The following is a 20,784-nucleotide window of genomic DNA, read 5'->3' as shown; positions in this document are numbered from 1 at the left end:
GCGCAGTGGAGAGGGGGCGCACCGGGGCATGGGAGAGGCTGCAGGGCGTTGCTAAAAACGCAGGGCTATAGATATTTAAGAAGGCGGGGTAAACCACACAAAACATGGACAGGAACAGAAAGCGTCGAGTGGCCAACTGAACCCTAACAACTGTACATTAAGGAAACAGTCAGAAAGGTAAGCTTAACACGAATTTCCTGAATCTGGGTGTTGTAGCTGCATTTTACTGAGTTGCGACGATTAACGGGCTGCTTTCGTCCGAACTTTCTTCACAGGAAGATTTTGAAGTTTGTGGAACGAATTTGAAACTTCAAAACTATCTTCTGCTGCAAGAGCAACATTTGTTTCCAATTATTTTTTTATTAAAAACTTTACGACCAAAATAAATAAAATAGTCATAACATGCAGAGTACATATTTCCGGGGTTGTTTCCTTCTATGACATGTCTGTTTTCATGCGCACCTCATATATATGCCACGGATCGGATGTTAATTTTGATGACACTGAAACAAATAGGATTACCTTAGAGTTTGATTACTGGACATGTCCTCTTCCGGGACCCTTACTTATCTATCTATGCGAGTCATATGTATGCTTAAAAAAAAGTTAAATAACAAAACCTGCTTTAAAGCAAAAGGAAGTTGTTGTTTTTTTTAACTTTGCAAGACCAGTTCGCGCACTCTTATCTTTTGATTAGATAAAGATAACAATCTTTCTGGATACTCCGAGTGTCTGGTTTCTCTGCAGGTCTATTTTCTCCAAAGCATTTCATAGATATATCAGTTCACTGTAAGCAGTGTTTGGAATATGAGCTCTGCATGCAGAAATACCCCGGAGGCGGTCAGAGAGCTTATTCATTGCTCAGACGCCTCGTCACATTCATACAGTGTTTATGTGCAATGCTGTCCCTGGATATGCGGTGAGAAGGAGGATGGATGCCTGTTGGACTCAGACATGCATCAGCAGAAAAAGTAGTGTCATGCTGTATTTTGATTGGTGGGGGGGGTTGGCCTTAAAGGATTTTAAGCTGCTCCTCACACAATAGTTCCTCCTCAAAACTATCCGTATCATTGTATGTAGAAATGCAGCTTCCTCTAATTACTCTTAACTGGTTTCAGACTGTAGATACCACAGGGGGAAGGCAGAGTAGTTTATACAGTATTATACTGTCACAACACAATGACATTTTTTAAATAAAAGTGACATAAATGTTACTATTTTATAAGAATGCACCGATCCACTTTTTTCATTTCCGATGCCGATGCAGATATCTCAGGTTTAGTATCGACCGTTCCTAGATTGTGCTATAACATGGCACAACGTGCCTTGACTATACGTAACGCTGCCCCTTTAAGGTGAGGATAAATCTTTCTTTAGAGAAGAAGTGCCAAAAATCACTCAAAATGTGGCTGAATCTCTTCAATATTCCCTTTATTTTTTTACTAGGATCTCTACTGAAATGTTGAAAATCATGGTTCGACCTTTGTGCTGTTTGGAGTGCAGCGCGTGTTCGTCTTGACTTAACTGGGCCCACTAACTGAAAGTCCTTTGTTTATGTCCCAGTGGAAACCACAAACAATTTGGTTTCCTTGAAGGTGATTCTTGTTTCCGCCCAGCTTTGTTTGACTCCAGTTGCATTCATGTGTTCATATGTCACCATCATGCCGTCATAAATCACACCACGTGCACTGAGGTGTGACACTGTAGCTTTCATGGGAGAGGAAATAAAATATTAATGATATCCATATTTAACTTATGCAGGGCAGAGGGCATGTTGATAACATGCAGCGGATTTAAAATCCTCTGCATGTTCTAGTCTGGTCCTAAATATTATAATATTCCTATTTGTTCCTGATTTTTATTTTTTTTAATCATTTATTTTTTTGTTTCGTTATCTTTACTGTCATGTTTTAAAACGAACACACAGACGACCTCTTCTCTGATCAGACAGCAGCACTGACATATCTTTTGCATATTAAACACTCTGCTGCTGCTGAAGAACGGCCTCAATTTTCAGCTCTGTTGTGTTTTCACATCTCTGCGCTGCTCGGGTGACATTTATGATTTACATGATTAATTCAGTTTCTCGAGACCGGTTTCAATAAAATATTTAGAATGCTCGAGTGTATAGGGAACTCTTTATGCCGTCTTGTTTTTTTGTTTTTTTTTCTACATTTTAGACCGGGAGTATTTTAAATGGAGGTTTGTTTTTGTGAATCGTCCTGATTCAGGTGGCAGAATGACGACCGTAAGACAAAGGGCAAACTTTTCCATCCTGCCTTTAAGTTGTATTTGCAGAGAATATGTTGTCCTAAGAAAAATCCTTCCTCCTGGGCTCACGGTCTGCTGCGTCCGCTGTAAAGAGTGCTTATTCTGCTAAGTGTTGGTGTGTTATCACCCGAGCGCTGTAAGTGCTGTCCTATAGTCTTATGTGCTCTTAAATTATTTATGGATGACACACATAAAATAAACAGCATACCTGCTAGTGCCGTCTAATGTAGGGACAGGAATGATACGACCGGATAGCTTGTAGCAGCTACCAGTCAGGATGGAAAAATCCCAGAGTCGATGTTTACTGAAAGTAAAAACAGATGCCAGATTTTTCTTTTACTCGTTGTTGCGTTTAGAAATGCTGTTGCTTACTTTCAAATTGCACCAATAGGTCGTGGTAGTACCAAATATTTCTGCAGCGTTCTGGTGTTTTACTGAGTTCTTCAGACATTTTGCATTCAGCACTGGGAGTCCAGAGCTTGTAGGTCTACCTTTAAGAAGAAAAAACATCTCGTCTCTTGAAGTCATCATGGAGGAATTTTGGGGCTTTCTTTTACGACAGCGTTTTTTCACTCAAGTAAAGTTTGCAGACACTCTTTTGATGCTCCGCTCCCCATTAGTGCCTTTCAGTCAAGACGGAGTCTTTACCCTGGATTATAAAAGTTCTTTGTATTTATCAGACAGTCACTCTGCTGTATAGTTGCACTAATCCTACAGGGTGACTCAACTATGTTAGCCCACTTGACATTTTACCATTTGAATGCTTCAGTCTTTTGGCTACAAAACAAGCCAAAATGATCAGGTTTTCATGCCTGACAAGCATGAGGCTTTTTGACAAACACAGTGCTGTGTACTATGACCAAACACATTTACTTTCACCTCATTTCACCAAAGGGCAGAGTCGATGCAACTTTGGAAAAAAATCCTCCCGAATACTTTCTGTTAAGTATATTCATTCTCGTGGTTACCTTTCCAAACAAGCTACACTTTGAGCTTTAACACGCTACATAAGATATGTGATGTCTGAGGTATAATTCTTGCTTTTTTTGTGTGATTTCTTTAACAATTGTATAGTTTGTTGTCACAAATTTGTTAGCAACGTCTCAGTGAAGAATAATGAACTTTAAATGGTTAAGAAACAGATTTATAACCTTTCCAAGACTGATAGCTAGGTGTGGTTGACCTCCTGCTTATTGCTGTTTTCTTGTTTTATGACCCTAATATCTTCTAGACCAGTAAACAATACAGATGGTCATCTAGCATATAGTGAAAACTGCATTATTTTTGACTTACTGTCACAACAATTTCCTGTAATGTTTAAAATAGTATTTTTTTTTTTACTGTTTGTTCCATGAGAGCATCAATAAATTTGAAAATATAATAAATATATGCTAATGCCTGTAGCTTAGTAATACAAAACACACTTCTTTCTGTGACTAGTGTGCTGAAGAAGCCAAATAAAATCGGTAACATTTGAGTTTGTGGGGCTATGATAGCACTTGCCTAAAAAGATTTCAAATAAGTTATAGTTTTCATCATTATTACAGAAGTATCACAAAATATGGTGATAAAATTTTGGTCTATTTCACCCACCTCTAGTAAACAATCCTGTCCTGATTTGTAAAACTCTAGAATTGCTTTCTTTCCATGAGTATAAGTGTAGCATTGATGCTAGCTGCTGTTTATTTCCACCAGCAGTTGCAGAGGAGGAACGTTCTCTCCTCTCTGTTTGGACTCGGCTCACGGGAATCTGTCACTGAAGTGGGTGTGGCTCACAGCGAGTGGTGGAAACTGTTACAAAGTTGAAGAAGCTTTGCATTAGCCAATGGTAGCTGCTTTAAGCTAAGCTGCTGCCTGTGCCTGCAAGGTAAATGTTGAAACAGGAAGCGGTGCTAGAGAGTTACAAAAAGAAACGAACCTGGTGTTAAAAATAAATGGCCGCATCTCTTGTCGGCGTGTTTTCGGCAGCTCCAGTTCTGTCAAAATGTTCTGGAGCGCTTTTGACACTTCACGGTTCTGCTTGTTCAAAGACACTGAGAGAGCTTTTGCTTGTTCTGGTGCCATGCACAGTTCACTAAGCGCTGCGCTTCACACAAAGCGCATCTCTAAGCCTCTCGCGCACTACGTACACTCCCCACAGAGCTGCTGATCTAAGTCTCAATGCAAGTCGTTTCTGACGTTTTGTCCACGTTCAGCGCTGCTCCACAGGAGTAGCACAGATTTGTTTTTTTTTTGTGTCTTATGCCCTTTTGGAATGCAAGCAGTGGTTAGCTGGAAAGCAAAGCAAACTGATCCGACTTTAAAACAAACAAACAAAAATCCCCTGCATGTTTCATAGAAGCTGTTTTTAGCTGCTGCCTTAGGAGATGTACATGTACTTGTTTCTCTGCATTCTTTCTGAGCTTAGGTTCTGAAATTCTTGTGTGTTTTATTTATTTATTTTTCTCATTCTAGGTTTTACCATCTGGCACTAAAGGGACAACCCGACACCCGGTCAACAAAATCCTGTCAACATACATCCTGTTGCTGCTCCCATTTGCTGGGCTCTGATGTGAGGACGCCACGCCTCTCTCGTGAAAAGCCTTGTCACTTCAGAGATCCTCTGTTTGTGGTTGCGCTTTAAGCAACCGCAATCCTCCACTCATCAATATTTAATAGCTTCCTAATGGCAGCTTGTGGTTCCTTTTAATTTATGATTTGGGCTCAAAGCTATTATAGCGCCTCATCACATTTACACAAGTGCTTTTTATGAAAGGCTGTTGATGCATTAGATCACAGCTGCCTCCCGAATAATTGGTTACTTATTGTCGCCCGATTTTTATTTTTAAACGACCCTCATAAAAAGAGTTATAGTCAGCCGTCAAGATGGTGGAGGCCCCCATTTATGCCACTGGCATGGCCGCCAAGCTCAGGAGTCAGTGGGATCGTGACGGCGGCCTCGGACAGAACGACAACGCGGTGAAGTTTCTGGGTCAGGACTACGAGTCTCTCAAAGCGCAGTGCCTCCGGAATGGGATGCTGTTCGAGGACAGTCTGTTCCCCTGCGCCACATCGTCTCTGGGATTCAACGAGCTCGGCCCCAGATCCTCCAAGACCAGCGGCGTCCGCTGGATGAGACCCTCGGTAAGAAAAGGGGGGGGGGCGGTGTCTTTACTGTATTGTTGCAGATTCGTTAAGGGATGGGACGGCTATTCGTGCTGAATTCGAAGAATGTTGGAAATAGAGACACACGTATGAGTGATGTTACTTTTCTGAGGTGGTCAAAAGTCAACTCTGAGCTCAACAGTGTCTAAAAGAATTGTTTTCACTCCTTCGACTTTTTGTCACAGTACAACCACAAGCCTTAAAAATATATTAAATTCAATTAAAATGAATCAGATGTATATCTGACAAATCCATTGAGTCAATACTTTGGAAAATGACATGTTACTGCCATTAGAGCTGCAAGTCATTTTTGAGGTACGTCTAATTTCTGCCAGTTCTTCCAATTTCAGACGCAAGGCCTTTATGAATATCAATTTTCAGATTTTGCTGAAAATTTGGCTTTAGGTCTGGCATGGTACTACTCTAATAAACGATTACGTTCTGGTTGAATGTTGACAGTTGTCTTGCCTCAGTGTGTCGTCATTTGCAGCCTTTAACCACTTTTCTTCAAAATTGACCGTGAATTTATTTCAGTCCCCGTTACTTAATGCTGTTCCGTGTACGTATGAGGTCATCAACTGGATTAAAACTGAGATTAAGTTGCAAAATTAGGGATTCTACACACTAACTTGGTAACTTCTGAATTTAAAACTTCTGAAGTCAGTTGTTGCATGGCAGACGTTTCGGGTTGCTATTGTGCTGCATTGTGTCCTGTTATCACATAATAGCCCAATTAAAGACATTGAGAAATGCATGTGAATGAATAGGAAGGCTTTTTAGATGAGGTGGAATTATTGAGTAATGTAAGGAAATAACTGCTTTAATCTGTGCTTGTTCTGTTGCCCAGTATGAACAATAACACTGTTATTGGAAAGCTTATTGTCCAATCCCAACCTCAACAAAAACAGAGATGTGAACTATTTTTTTTTTTTTGTGTGTGTGTGTGCGTGCGCATGTGAGAGCAGATAATGACTTCGTAGGAGTTTTGCGAAGTCTTCCCCAGGATTATTTGATTACCCCCTGAAGCAAATTTTGCCCACAGTCCTGACTTTCATTTGTTGCCAGGCAACTACACGTTCAGAGCTGAGTGATTGGGGTTTCTTTCCTCCAGTTCAGGAAGTCTGCAGCGTTTTTTTTCCTCCTTTGCTCTGCCTCCCGTCTCTGATTAACTCCTCATAAATACACCAGAGCTCTCGCTGTAGTCGAGTATTTCAAGAGAGCTCAGTGTGATCACAGAAGCCCTGAAGACGGCACGCTCGTCACCACTCCCCCCCCTGCCCCACGAATCGTGACGATCTTTTAGTTTTACTGAGCGAAGGACTGTGATCCGATTCCCCCAGGGTCGTGATCGTCTTCGTGGCTGCAGTCTTTTATCGCCTTCTGCAACTTTTCGTTTCAGTAGGCTGACCACGAGTTTGTCCATAAATACGTCATGGATCCATCTAAGGCGTATCGTGAGCTCAACTAAACTTTAGTGTTTCTTAATGTGTTATATGGTCTGTAATAGTTACTCCGTGGGAACTGGGTCAGGGTCGTCACGCATCTCCCCAAAAATGATTGGATGTGTGACGATGGTGTGTTTTCTTGTATCCTTGGGTGGGTTAAAAACCAGTGGTGTCGATCAATTTAAAAGATTTAATCACATTATAGCATTGCAGTTAATCATGATTAACCACAATGCTTAACTTTGCAAGCTTGGACTGTAAAAAAAGCTTGTACTGACCGCAGTACAAGACTGTGTAATGCGCTGCTTTGACCTTGAGAGGCTTTTGAGTTAACATGGGTCATACGATGAATCTGCATTATGTAATATTAACTCGTTAAACTTGTTAGATTAATCGCACATGCTAAGATGTTAACGGTAACGGCAGCGGTTAAAAACAAACATTTTCCAAATCCAGCGTGTTTCACAACAGGCTAAAGTTGAAAGCTCAAAGGACATAGAGCAGTTTCTGCAATGTTTCTAATAAATGTAATGTTTTATTGCATGTATTGTTTTGCCTTTGTTTATGTTCCTGTGCACCACACAAAAACAGCTGATGTGCAGTTGAGGCTACTTTTCATGTAGTAAGCTACATGAATTTACGTGTTTAAAAAGGCAGCAAAAGAATTATGTTTATTTATTTATTTATTTATTTATTTATTTATTTACATTGTAATCATGAAGAAACCACCTGGTTTGGCTTTGAATTGTGACTTGCAGGGTCATAAGAATAAGACAAGTTGCTTTAAAAATGAGTTACTAAAGGCATGTATGCGTTGTGTGTTCCCAACAGGAGTTGTGCAGGCGGCCGGAGTTCATTGTGGACGGAGCGACTCGCACAGACATCTGTCAGGGATCCCTGGGTGAGTCCGAGGGGGACAGCCTGCAGCTGTTTCACACACACACCTAGCGAAGAATCGTACGAATGTACATTGTTTCTCGCTGTGTCAGATAAATATTCCTCAAAAAGATTCACGTCTCCTGAACAACTGGTTCAGGTGTACTTTCTATTGGAAAGACAAATAAAAAGCACAGTTATCTGCAGAAGTCCACAGTGAAGAGAAGTCAGCAGTATAAGCTAGAGGTTCTTACTTTGGGAAAGACAGCAATAATCCCATGAGTGACTGAAGGCAAGGGGGTGTGGTTGTTCCTCTCTGGATCGCTGGCAAGTGATTGCAGTTTTTTTTTTTTTTTTTTTTTTTTTTCTGCTGCTACTTGTTTTCCCCCCTACATCTGCAGTGTAAGTTTAAATTAGCTGCACCAGTACCAGTTGTGTTTTTGTTCTGTTTTTCTTTTAAATCTGCGTCATCTGCTCCCTTAGCGTAGAAACTTATCAGCCCCACGTAAAATTTTGCTGTGCAGAATTTCAAGCTCCCTGTCGGTCAATGTTTACCCATTACATGTCAAATATTGAGTTTCTCTTCTTTTAGTGAGGACATGCATGAAAAACTTCAGTTTTCAGCAGGGCTTCCCCTTCATTCTGAACCAGAAATGACTGAATTCTATACTTTCTCAAAAATATTTTATATTTTTAGATTTTTTTCCTTCCTTCCCCTTTATGTTCTTGTACTTTTTCAAATGTGTCAGTTTCTCCTCTTTCTTGTTTCCTTCCTCCTTCCCTTCAGTGTTTGCCCTTCCTCTTTTTCATTTCCTCCTGTCATTCCTTGCTCTCTTATTTACTTCCTGTAGCGTTTGCCTCTCCTTCCTTCCTCTTTTATTATCTTGTTCCTTATTTCCTTTTTCTAGCATTTGACCTTCCTCCAAGTTCTACTTATTGCTTGTTTGATGTACAAGAATTCAGAGTGGTTTGTATTTTGTAATTTAAAACTTTATAAAGTGATTGATACTTGCTTTTTATATTTAGGTTTACTAACCGTAACAGTGGCTTATCAAACAGCTGTGAACACCACCAGGTGATGTTTCTGACCACGGTTCTGACTGGGCTGATGTGATCTGAATCACCTGCCCTTCAGACAGCATGTCACAGAAATGGATCTTCCCCATTTTAACCTTGAACTGACACACGCAGCTCAGACTTCATCTAATCATCATGTATATTTCAGGTTTTTTTTTTTTTTTTTTAAGCGTTAATGTCCCTCTTCCAATGCCTTAAAAAGGTCTGGCCGTGTGAGAAACGACGCCGACCATTTCCTGATGATGCCATTTCATTAAAGCCCCTTTCAACAGAAACTTCATTGCAAAATTACCACCACAAAAATGTCTCTACTTGGAACACATTAATAATGAAGCACAGAAACTTTAAGAGCTGCCGTTTTCTTTTCCAATGCAAGAGCAGTGTTGTGCACCGATCACTGGTTCTTTGTTGAAACAAAAGGAAAATATTACCAACACAGCTTATTTCTACATGAACCGCTCTTGGTTTAAGAAAAAAAAAATGCAATCAAGTTGTAGATTTAACTCCAACTACAAGAAAGCAAATGGAGACGCTAGTCGAGGCATGTGACGCTGATGTGAAAAGGTGTTTGAAGTCCAGCTAATAGCTTGAGTTTAAAACGAAAAGTTCTTTGGCATGTTGGAGGCTGAATAGAGGCTTGAGCTGGCATGTATGGCGACATGAAAAGTGTCTTCTTTCTCTTGAACTACAAAGAAACTGTTGCATGACAACTGAGCAGAAGTGGCTTCTGTAGCCGAAGCCACAGTGTGATTCTTGCTAATGCTTCCGAGTTTCAGTGCTAATTTGGAGCACAGAACCACTACTATTTATAGAAAGTTTTTTTTAGTAATTCTGCAGTGACTCACTAAATTATTCACGCACCCTTAATATGTCAGAATTGAATCGATGTATTTTTAGCATATTTATATAAAGTGCATACACAGCCAAGTTTGTGTGTTTCAATCAGCTACTTCGAAATCATCTAGTTCAACAAGCTGCTTTCAGAAATCCTCTAATTTATGAATTACTTGGGGGAGGAGGAAACATATTTAACTCAAAGACTTGCAGGAAGAAGTGCAGCTAAAGGTGCGTCTACAATTTTATGATGGAAAGGCAGGCAGGCCTGTCACAATAAACATTAAATCAAGTAATCACATAATGAATTTAAATAATCTCGATAATTCCCATCCTCATCTTTTATCATTTTTTCTTTTTCCTCTCTACCAAAATTGGTCTTCGGTTTGATGCTTTGGGTTCAATTAGATTCCGTTTTTTTGAAAGGATATTTTGTTTCTAGAATCTTCAAGGTTCTTCTTATTTGCTGTTTTGTTTATTTATTTTGGATATTTAAAATGTCTTTAATGTTCATTAGTATTTCAAGTTTATTGATCTTTGAGAATGTGTTCTTGTGTTATCTTGCCGTCACCTTTATATTACTTGAAGGTGGTTTCAAAACAATAATATTATCATTTATTGCGATGACTTCTGGGACGATTTATCGCCGATAAAAATTTGCAATCAGAGGCGGTTGAATGCAAACGGACAAAACTCTTTTCAGAATTTTCATCGTAAAACATTTATGAAGACTGTAGTTTTCCTCCTACTTCATGGTTATGCACAAAAAAAAAACAACTTAATTTTTGTGTTTGTGACAAATCCACAAATATATTTTTAGAAGTTCTTAAACTTTGTCTTTAGTCAGAGTATGAGCTGCATCTTTCACTGGAGGAAGGTGAATGACTTTTTATTGACTTTTTTGTTTTTTGCTGTTGTCGGTTTGCATCTGCAGGAGACTGCTGGCTGCTGGCGGCCATCGCCTCGCTGACCCTGAACGATAACCTCCTCCACAGGGTGGTTCCTCAGGGACAGAGCTTTCAGCAGGGTTATGCTGGCATCTTTCACTTTCAGGTAACGGCTCCACCTCCTGTGTTTACATAAAGAGCGTAGACGACCTCTCCGTCTGTCGCAGACCCGTCTTAATGTTTGATCGATCTTTCCCTGTATACCTTCAGGACAACACAGGGATATTTTCCCGCCTACAGCTTTCCCCGTTTCCATGTCCTGCTCTGCAGATTTTCTATTTTAAGACGCACTTTTCTCCTGCTGTGATTGAAATACTAAGCGGGATAAATGTGGAACAATTCTGACAGAAACCATAAGAATATTTACATCTCCCACATTTTACTGAAGGTTTTAAATGTCTGCGATCAGAACGTGCAGCATAATTCCCAGCAGTCATGGGAGCGTCTCCGGTTTTGAAGGCGGTGGATGACTCAGCCGGCGTTCCCTGCTCAGCGGAGCGTGTCAGAACTCCGGTTTAAGCTTTTCATGGAAAAATTTGCCAGGCAGGTACGATGGCTTCCAGGAGATCCTGAGGTTGTGAAAGATGTTTCATATTCTCCTTCACAACAGGATTAGCACTTCTTCTGCAGTTGCAGAAATCCAGGCATCTTGAAAACTGTTCCAGAGGTCATAGGTCAAACCCGATTTAAGTGTGAAAGCAGCCAAGATGCTACAACTCCCTTAAATGCAAATATTTGTTTTGTTTTTTTTTGTTTGAGCTGTATTTCAGCAAGATTATCTTGAGCTTGCCACAGCTTTTACACTCATTGGCACTTGTGGTGACTACATCTTAAAAACACTGACATGAATTCTGTCATGTGGACTGGTCAGTTAGGAGAGACCCAGGTTGTAGAAGAAAATGATGAATTTAATGACGAGTGTAGCTCAAAAACAGTCCAGATCTCAGGCAGCACGGCAGAGGGGAAACAGAGGCTCAGCACCGGTAGCAACTGAATTAAACAAAGACTGACACGACGAGCTAAAGCCGACACAGGACTTCACAGTTCTACTGTGCCGGCAGACAAACTATCATAGACAAGGACCCGACAAGAGACAAAGACAACAGGTGGGTTTAAATACACAGGGAGGGTAATCAGGTAACTAGACTCACCTGGGAAGCAATCAACAGGGAAGACGCAGAGACTCACAGGACAGAAACTGAACACAGAAAACCCTTAAAAATAAATACACAGAAACGCGGATCATTACAAATTCATCTGTTGCAGTAGCAGAATGTCACTCTACATATCATCAATAAAATCAAACCTTTAACTTGCATCCATTTACTAAAAGAGGGGAACATCCCAAATAAGGAAATTTTTGTATTTATCTAAATAATCAGTGTCACACTTATTAGCAACGCTAACAATCCTTTTAAAGTATATTTACATGAACGCTGAACTTTTCTTGTCATCGAGAACACCCAAAAGCTTTAGTAAGCGATGTCACTTTTTAAAAAATGTTTCTCTGTACTAAATAAGTGGCAACAATCAATAGTGTGACACTGTGAGTTAAATAACTTTGAGTGAAACTGTAATCTACTCAAAGGAACGATGTAAGTTCACAGCACGCAAAGAGGAAGTTGGTGAAGGAACCGAGTCGTTTGAGTTGTCGGACCGGACGGCATTGAATTTTTATTTTTTTTATCCCAGGGGTTTTGAGTTTCCAGAATGTTTTACATTGGTGTGCATTAGATATTGTTTGACTCTGTGGGTGTGTTCAGCTTCAACAGTTCAGAGCCACGCTGATGTACCGTTTCTCTTTGATTCAACAAGCAAAGTAGCACAGAACTGTCTCAAACATTTTTGTTAAAATCCATTTTAATTGGACAGACTTTTTTTTTATTTCAGAAAATGTCTATGAAGTTGGATTTTTGCCTACACTTACCCATATTTACAGTCCCAATGAGTCTTAAAAACATTAAAAGAACTGAAACTGCAAGTAATTTAGTACGAGAAGATTCTATTGCTGTAAAGACTGATTTTTATTTTTTTTTTTTTCACTCACAGTATTAATAAGCCAGCAGACTGGCTGGTCTGGGGAGAGGTCATCCTGGGAACACAGTCTGCTCCCTATTAGCTTAAGCTAGCATGGCAGTTCCTAGACTTATTTTCAGCATGTCTGGGATCTCCATAAACTCTTTTGGGAGTTTCTAGAGATCTATCTTAGTGGTGGCAGGGTAATGGTGTCTTGTGTGCTCCGTGTATTACAGCTAGGCCTGTATGCAGCTTTTCAAGGTTTATTGTACATTTTCACACCAGCTGCAGCATGAATAGTGAGAGTCGCGGCTAGAGGTGCGTGTTGCTCCGCTTCCGTGTCGCCACCATCATTGAAGTAGTGATGGTGTTTCCTCCTCCGCAGCAAGATTGAAATCGGTGACTGTTCAGAAAAGTCCCACATGAATGATTGAGAGGAATTCAACAGAACCGTTCAAGCACAGAGGTGACGACTGTCAGGACGGCTGCAGGGGAAGAAAACTATTGAGCAACAGCTACATTTTAGCTTTAATATTAAAATATATTTTAATAACGGAGAACGCGGGAAAGTGTTAATCCTCATGTGAAGACTCCTTTAGAGCATCTTCAGTTACCTCAGATTCTCTTTTTATTGATTGAACACGGCGGGCAAATCTTTCCGTTAATCTCTACATGCTCAGAAGAAGACGCAACTCTGATCGAGTCTTTTAGCAGCTTTGATTAATTAAACCACTGAGGACACTCCTGTTGTTTCTAGGCATTACAGTGTGTGGATGAAAAATACATTTTAATGGATGTTTTTGCAGTTTTAGTGATTTCTCTGAATTTATTCTTTGGTGGGAAAATCTAACAGCATACTAAACTTTATAGGCTGAAACCTCACGTCTGTTGTTATGACTACGTTTAACGGTCTCATGAGAAGTTTCATAAATTTTGAATGTTGAAAGATCTGAGAGAGGAGCAGGATCTGCCGGGACGCTTAACGAACCGACCCGAACCGCAGGGAACGTTGAGCAGAAGAATAAAACGACGAGTTTTTCTTCTTCTGTCGCTACCCAGGCGTTCAGTCGGAACAATCGCTCCCTGGAGGATCGGTGGCGCTGTGCCCCACTGCGGATCCGGCCGCCCACGGGTCACTCCTGCGAAGGGAAGCTGGTCCATTTGGAGTGGGAGATTAGTTATTAATGCAAACATTAGGTGTTTGATTAAAATCACCAACACCTGTCTGAGATCTGTGGAAAATGTAAGTATGAAAGGGTGTTTCAGAAAGGCCTTACTGAAAAATAAACAAGTCAGTGTAGCGAACAATTGTAACAAGAATGCAGGGTTTTTATTTATTTGTAGGATGTGTAAACATAAGATGTGGTTTAATCTGTGAAAGAGAAACCATAAAAGCACATTTCCGAATTGTTCTCCGAGTGTGATCTGAACCTGTCGACCAACTTTTTTTTTTTTGCTCGTTTTGTCAAGACGGATCTAAGAGTTTAAAACGCAGCTTTTATGTCTCTGCCTTCTATTTTTACTTTCCAAAATCACTGAAGATAAGCAGCCTCTCTCTTCCACACCCAGCCAGTCAGAGAGTGATAAATATCACCTGTATTTAAATTGCTGTTCCATAAATAATAGAAACTGTTCATTTGAACTCCTACCGGATCTTTCAAGCTGACCCTTCTCTCTCTCTCTCTCTCTCTCTCTCTCTCTCTCTCTCTCTCTCTCTTTCTCTCTGACCTGGTCATGCTGCTTTGCAAAATGACCAGGCCATGTTTAATGACCCGGGTCATTAAGCAGATTCTTTGCAACATAATTCAAGAATCTGTTCTGTGATTATGCATGGATGCAGCCGTTGGGAGGTGGCTGCTGCTTATCAGTTGAACTTTGCTTTATTGTGTGCAACAACAAATCCATGTAAACTGCAACAAGCAGGCATCTGTAGCACCGACACAGATCTGGGCTTGGTTTAAAAGGTCTTGTCTTCAGAAAGCTGACAGGAAGCGTACACACGGTCAGTCCAACATGGAGTTTTATGACAGCAGAGGTTTACTCTGACTCCATATGCAAGATATGACTGGTTCCCTTCCTTGTCTGACAGATTATTTGAATGAGCCTGTGGGTTTTTTTTTTAATCATTTGCATGTTTTATAACTAATGATTGTAACACACAGCCTGTACTAAAGGAGTTGTTTTGCAAATGGAGAAGCGTCATTAGGTAACACAGTTGACCAAGCAAGACATAAATATCTGGTCTTAGTCACAGAGGTTGCTTTTCTTCACTTTTGTGAAAAAAACAATAACACGTTTGTCAGTTTTGTGTTTAAGAGTCAAAGTCACAAATGAAAACTACAGTTCACAAACGCCCGGATAAATAAAGGTTGACCAGACTTAAATTGTGGGTTTGTGATGATTTTGCATCAAATCTGAAGTGATTTTAAGACGCTTAACTGGAAGCAAAGCAGATGCAGTGTGATTGCTTGGCCTGTTCTGAAATGAAAAACTGACACAAACCGCGTTTTTAGAAAGAGGTTTCTCAACGTAACTAACTGTATGCTTCTGTACATTACGCCAATGTTCGGCTGACAAAAATACCTTTTAAAATTATGATCAAAAAGTTGATCTTGCTCTTTTGGGAGACTTCAAATGTCTTTTTGCCACATTTAACTTGGTGTAGCTATATTTGTTTTTTAAAATAAAAGGCTTCCATCTTGCCAGCTTAGTCCACAGCCACAACATACAGAGAAGATTATCACCAGATGATCCATACGACCCCTCTGGTTTGGAAGGCGTCTCTGTGGCTGATGTTTTATTACATTAAGTAAATGTCAGGAAGAGTCTGCTGAAACAAACATTACTTTATGTGGGGTTAATCAAATGGCATAAGGCGTCTGTTGAGGCCTTCTTAACATTACACTGAGTGTGAAGGTTAATTCTGAATAAAACTGGATTCCCAGCTAAATGAGGGTGTGCACACTTTAGCAGCTACATTATGGTCAATGTATTTTTTCCCCCCTAAAATATTTGAGTTTTGACTTTAAGTAAGAAGTTGTAGCTGCTGATTTTGAAGTTATTCCTCTTTAAGAATGATTATAAACCAGAATAATAAAAAAAGATGTACCTGGGACGGTCCAAACTTGGCAACAAGGCTGCTTCAGTCGTTATTTTGATCCGTTTTCAAACTGACGTCTTTATATCTGAATTTGTTTCTCTGGCCATTTGTCCCTGAAGTACTAAAAGAGATTTATTTTACAGTTTGAAGAATCTACAAAAACATGCCTCCATAAGACTGTCTTCTGCCTCTTTCTCTTAAAGTCTTACTCTTCACAAAAAAAACAAAAAAAAAAAATGAGACGGAGAAAATCTGGTTGTAGCTCTTGTAATCACTCCACCATCTCGGCTCGCTGGGTCACTGAGCCCTTTCAAGATAATTTGACGTTTGATCCAGCGGGCGTTTTGCCAGCTGAGGGGAACAGAGCTGTCCCGATGGAGGGACGGCACACTCGCTCATCGGTCGCTCATAGCGCGCGCGCAGTCACAGAGATTATGTCAAACGCACAAATAAAACAGAGATCCGTCAGGGATCCCTTCCATCAGCCCGTTCAGTCATGAAAACCGTCGGAGCAGAAACGAGTAGACAAACAACCCAGCTGTCTCTGCACATTCCCTACGTGAGGCCCACGGTGCAGACAAACGTATAAAACAAGGCGGACTGTAGTCCTTAACACTTCAAAATGTAGTTTTGAATGGTCAGAAAAAGGTGAATTTCTTTTTTCCCTGCTGTGCGGTTGTCTCATGCGGCAGAAACATCAATAAAAATCATCACAAAGTGGCTCACAGCTGCTATTTTACACCTCTGGGACCAGACAGTGGTGCACTGCAGAAACATGTGCTCCTGTATTCATTGCTGCTTTACTAAAGTGAGAGGGAATAATGCTCCAGCTTGCTCAAAATGTCCTGCAAATGCATGTTGTGCTAAATCTAAACACGGGAAAGCTGAACACCATACGAATGCAAAAAAAGAGAAAAGCTTCATGTTTTGTAAAACCTGCTCCACTTCCATAATCCTTTCTTTAGACTTATGCTGTATTTGTTAGCTGGTCTTTGCTTCCTTCTGCATTTGCGCGCTTTTAGATCTGTCTTGGATTTCCCTTGTTGTGTACGTTTGGATCCCTTAAGCCTGTGGATAAATTACCCTGAACTGAATGAGTCATCCCAAAACGTTACGAGTCCAAGCTGCGGGGAGTTGTAATCTGTTCTTTTTCAGTGTGAAGGCAGAAAGAGGAAAAGAAAAAAAATCAGAAAGAAGGGGAGTCTCGGTCAGAAACAAACATAAACTGGAGCAGAATCCGTTAAGACATTTGTAGCAATGCTTTTTCTTTTCTTTTTTTGCACCTGGGAACGCCTATTGAATAGTTTTGAGGTTTTTCTCAGGCTCAGACACTAAAGTTCCTGCAAGTTACGACACCGATCTAGTCAGAGTTCATTTGTTATTGTTTTTTTTTTTTTCTCACAGCGTCTAAGGGTGGTGTTCACACTTAGCTGTTCAATTCTGAAACTGGGCAAGTCTCTGGTGGGCCTTATTGTGGCACGGCTTCTCCCAGAAGTGGGCTCGGCTTTGCAGGCAGGTTTTGGAAAGTTTCTGCTGCACATTGAAAGCAGATGCTGACCAACAAAAGTGGGCTAAATGCTCCTGGATGCAATGTGATGCTAGTGCACACTCATTAGCTCTGTGGTTAAGCTAAAACGACAGTTCTCCAACCTTCTTCCTTTTTTCTTTGTCTCTTCCATTGGCCTAAACCACAAATGGAGTTTTTTTTTCTGCTGGAAATTCTCCCATTGTATTCAATTACCGCCTTACGGTTTCTGTACGTGGCTTTTCATTTGGTCCTTGTGAGACTTTTTAGCACGAGTCTGAATTTATAGATACATTTAGCACGCTAGCATATCCAGTTCAATCATAGATCAAGATGGCCTGCTGCCTTTTTCTGACACAATAAAAACTTCCACAGTAGAAGTGTTGCAACTTTGAAATGCTAAATTTAGTCCACAGATGTCAAACGTTTGCTGTTCAGCTGTCAACACAGTGCTGACTTTACTTTTTCCTTATTCTGAGGTGTGTAGATGTCTGCACTGATAAATGACACACCTCTGCATGACGAATGCTCGAAGTGACTTTGGCTTCTTTGCTTTCTTATGAATTCAGGAAATGGTTTTTTGTTCCAGTTGGGAAACTCATTGCATTGAACTTCCATACCCAAATTGTCCCTTGATTTTTTTTTTTTTTTTTTTTTTTTTTATTTGGAAAAATAAATAAATAAAAGGTGAATATGTTCTGACAGCAGAAGTGGCTTGCTCTCTCCAGTTGTTGCTGAACATTTTATTTTTGCACCATTCCTCGTATTATGACAGTGGCACATCAAAAATGACGTGCAAAGCTGACTAATGCGACAGAACAAAGCCCCCTTTCTTTTTATGTCCATGTAAGATGTTTTTCAATGCTTGGTCATATATGGCAAGAAAGGAACAAGTCTGACAGCAGCCTAACCTTTTACTGCAGCTAGCTACTACAAAGGAGGATGTATGTGCTGCTGACCCCTGGGAGTTTGTAGAGGTGTAGATTTAGCACTTCAAGCTTGTTTGGAATGTTAAAAGGAAAATCTTGTCAGGAAAAAAAAACTCCCAAGCCACCGAATTTACAGGAGAAACTTTTTTTTTTTTTAATTCCTATGTCAAGCTGTTTTGTTTTTAGCTTTTTACTAGAAAAAATTCTCACTTCTCATGTTTGTTGGGGCTTTTTTCTTTGTAGTTTTCTGTTAACTTACTTTCATTTGGATACATGTTGGTGTATAATGACCAGCAGGATGCTAATCTGACTTGGACAGTATTTTCTTTTTTTCTTTGTCTTTTTTTTTTTTGGTGAGTTGCATTCTGTAGCTCCTTATCGAGTCTGTGCTGATTTACACTACGCTGAGACAGTCTTGCAGGCTTCAGCTCTGATTTGCACCCATATGCTAATCTGCCCAGCCACTGAAGAAAACGTTGAAATGAATTGGTGAAATTCCAGACATCGCTTTTATGCTTCTATGCTTCTGCAATAAATCTGAAATAAATCATTTAACCTCGACCATTACTCTTTTTGAGGATGATTTAATTTTTCCATGTCACAACAACAAATACAGTAGAGTAGAATGGTTTGGATCTGCTTCATACTGCCCCCTGCTGGACACCAATCATTGAATCAGATCTAATTTCCTAGACGTGAACCTATTTGCATCTACCTGTAATGCTTTAATTAAAAATAGATTAAAACAAAACAAGTACCTGTGTGTTTTCTTGGAAAGCAGAATCAATCACCTAAACATGTCAGGCTCTAGGCAAACTATTTCGGAGAAATTAACTCCGCCCTCCTCTGTGGTTCTTTACATGCAGCAGAGAAACCTGTTTGATTTGGAAAATAATTGCCGTTACACACATTCTGTGAAAAGATCTAACAGAGTTACTTGTAAACATTATTCACCTCATTTGTCAAAAGGGTGAGCAATGTTGTTTTCTTTAACTTGAGTTAAACCAGAATACTTTTTTTCTGTTCTTGTATTATTAATGCTTTGTATCAAAAAAAGTAATTATTTTTTGTTCGTTTTTTTAAAACCTTTATTCGCACAAAAACGCGAAACATTTACGTTGTTGATTTGGCTTAGTAGACTGACTCTGTGTAGTGCTCACTCTTACGTAAGCTTTCTACAGATCCAGAAGAAGTATTGAGCAAAAACCTGCAACGTTCTGAAGCTGTGCAGATGTTCAGATGAGATTCTGGACAAACAGTCCAGACTCCTTTGTTAAAGAACGTGAAATCCTTCATTGTGTTTTCTAGCGCTCTCTGCTTCTTCTCTTGTAATGCAGTTCTGGCAGTTTGGAGAGTGGGTGGAAGTGGTGATTGATGACCGTCTCCCGGTGAAAGATGGGAAGTTGCTGTTTGTCCACTCCGCAGAGGGGACTGAATTCTGGAGCGCTCTGCTGGAAAAGGCCTACGCCAAGTAAGAACACGGCTGAAAAAATCACAATCATTGTTGCAAATCCCTTTTTGTTTTTTTATACACTTACTGGCCTTATCTGGTCCAGATTGTTAGTACTGGGTTGGGTCTCCTGTTACCTTCAAGATAAGCTTTCATGGCATTGATTCAACAAGGCGTTGGAAACGTTTCGCTGATATTTTGATGGGGAAATGTTTTCTGATTTGGATCTGGATATTTAAATGCATTTACTTTTCTTAATTGGATTTAATAGGTCGTTATTTGTATCGACAAGCAATTGAAAATGTCTACCAAATAAACTGGCTTTGTGCTTGTACAAACTTTTGAGAGCTATTGCTAAGCTATGAGGATTAGAAAAATTTCCTGTTTTTTGAGGTTGCAATCTACTTTTTTTTTTTAAAGAAGAAAATAATTTAAATATGTTGTGAATTTTTTTTTTATCTAAGCAATTTTATTGTTCATAAGTCTGTAAGGAGAAAAAAAGAGCAGTATTTGCAAACTGACAGCTCAGCTTTAAAGCGGCTCTAGTATGACACCTAGTGGTTGTCCAGCATAATAAACTGGTCATGATTTCAGAAGGGGTTCAATGGCCGAGAGCTGCAGCTGCGTCAGTTGACAGCTGTGGTCTCAGTTGTACGACTGACATACAGTATTGTTCATATAAACACATGGCTGCCACGTTTACACAGTTTCCCATATTAGTGCAACGTGAACATGAGACTGATGATACCATATATAAACAGGAAACACTGCAACTGTAGTTTACTTAAGCTTTGACATAAATAACGCAGCGTGATGTGTTTCCGCTGTTGCCGCCTCTCGTTTCCTTGGAGACCCAATTCATGCGCCAGAACTGCTTTGGTCCGCAGGCTGAACGGCTGCTATGAGGCTCTGTCAGGCGGCAGCACATCAGAGGGCTTTGAGGACTTCACCGGAGGCGTGACGGAGATGTTTGAGCTGAAGAGCGCCCCCTCAGACCTCTTCAACATCATCAGCCGAGCCGTGGAGAGAGGATCCCTGCTCGGCTGCTCCATCGACGTCAGTGCTAATGGTTTACTCAGATTCAAGACGATAATGTAGTTCTGTCACAGATTCTGAACGTTTTCTCAAACCGTCTTCTAACACGCTTGTGTCAAACTCAAGACATGGGGG

The 20,784-nt window shown here is 40.2% G+C and overlaps 1 protein-coding gene across 1 annotated transcript; it reads left to right on the top strand.

Moving 5' to 3' along the window:
• Positions 1–6: 6 nt before the first annotated feature.
• LOC106960007 (calpain-1 catalytic subunit-like) lies at positions 7–20,750 on the top strand. Its single transcript, XM_015052912.1, has 6 exons — positions 7–177; positions 4,726–5,394; positions 7,692–7,761; positions 10,582–10,700; positions 19,502–19,635; positions 20,502–20,750. Exons 2-6 carry the CDS (start codon positions 5,137–5,139, stop codon positions 20,710–20,712), a joined length of 792 nt encoding a protein of 263 aa, XP_014908398.1. The 5' UTR covers positions 7–177; positions 4,726–5,136; the 3' UTR covers positions 20,713–20,750.
• Positions 20,751–20,784: the final 34 nt, after the last annotated feature.

This window comes from Poecilia latipinna, unplaced genomic scaffold (assembly GCF_001443285.1).
Source record: "Poecilia latipinna isolate Pla-1442-1.1 unplaced genomic scaffold, P_latipinna-1.0 Scaffold1145, whole genome shotgun sequence".
In the NCBI taxonomy this organism is placed as follows: Eukaryota; Metazoa; Chordata; class Actinopteri; order Cyprinodontiformes; family Poeciliidae; genus Poecilia; species Poecilia latipinna.
This window is presented reverse-complemented; position numbering and strand designations above follow the sequence as displayed.

Excerpts from the sequence above, each read along its gene's own strand:
- LOC106960007 (XM_015052912.1), top strand. The coding sequence starts at position 5,137 with ATGGTGGAGGCCCCCATTTATGCCACTGGCATGGCCGCCAAGCTCAGG. Across the intron at positions 5,395-7,691 it reads TCCGCTGGATGAGACCCTCG|GAGTTGTGCAGGCGGCCGGA; the intron begins GTAAGAAAAGGG and ends TGTTCCCAACAG. Across the intron at positions 7,762-10,581 it reads CATCTGTCAGGGATCCCTGG|GAGACTGCTGGCTGCTGGCG; the intron begins GTGAGTCCGAGG and ends TTGCATCTGCAG.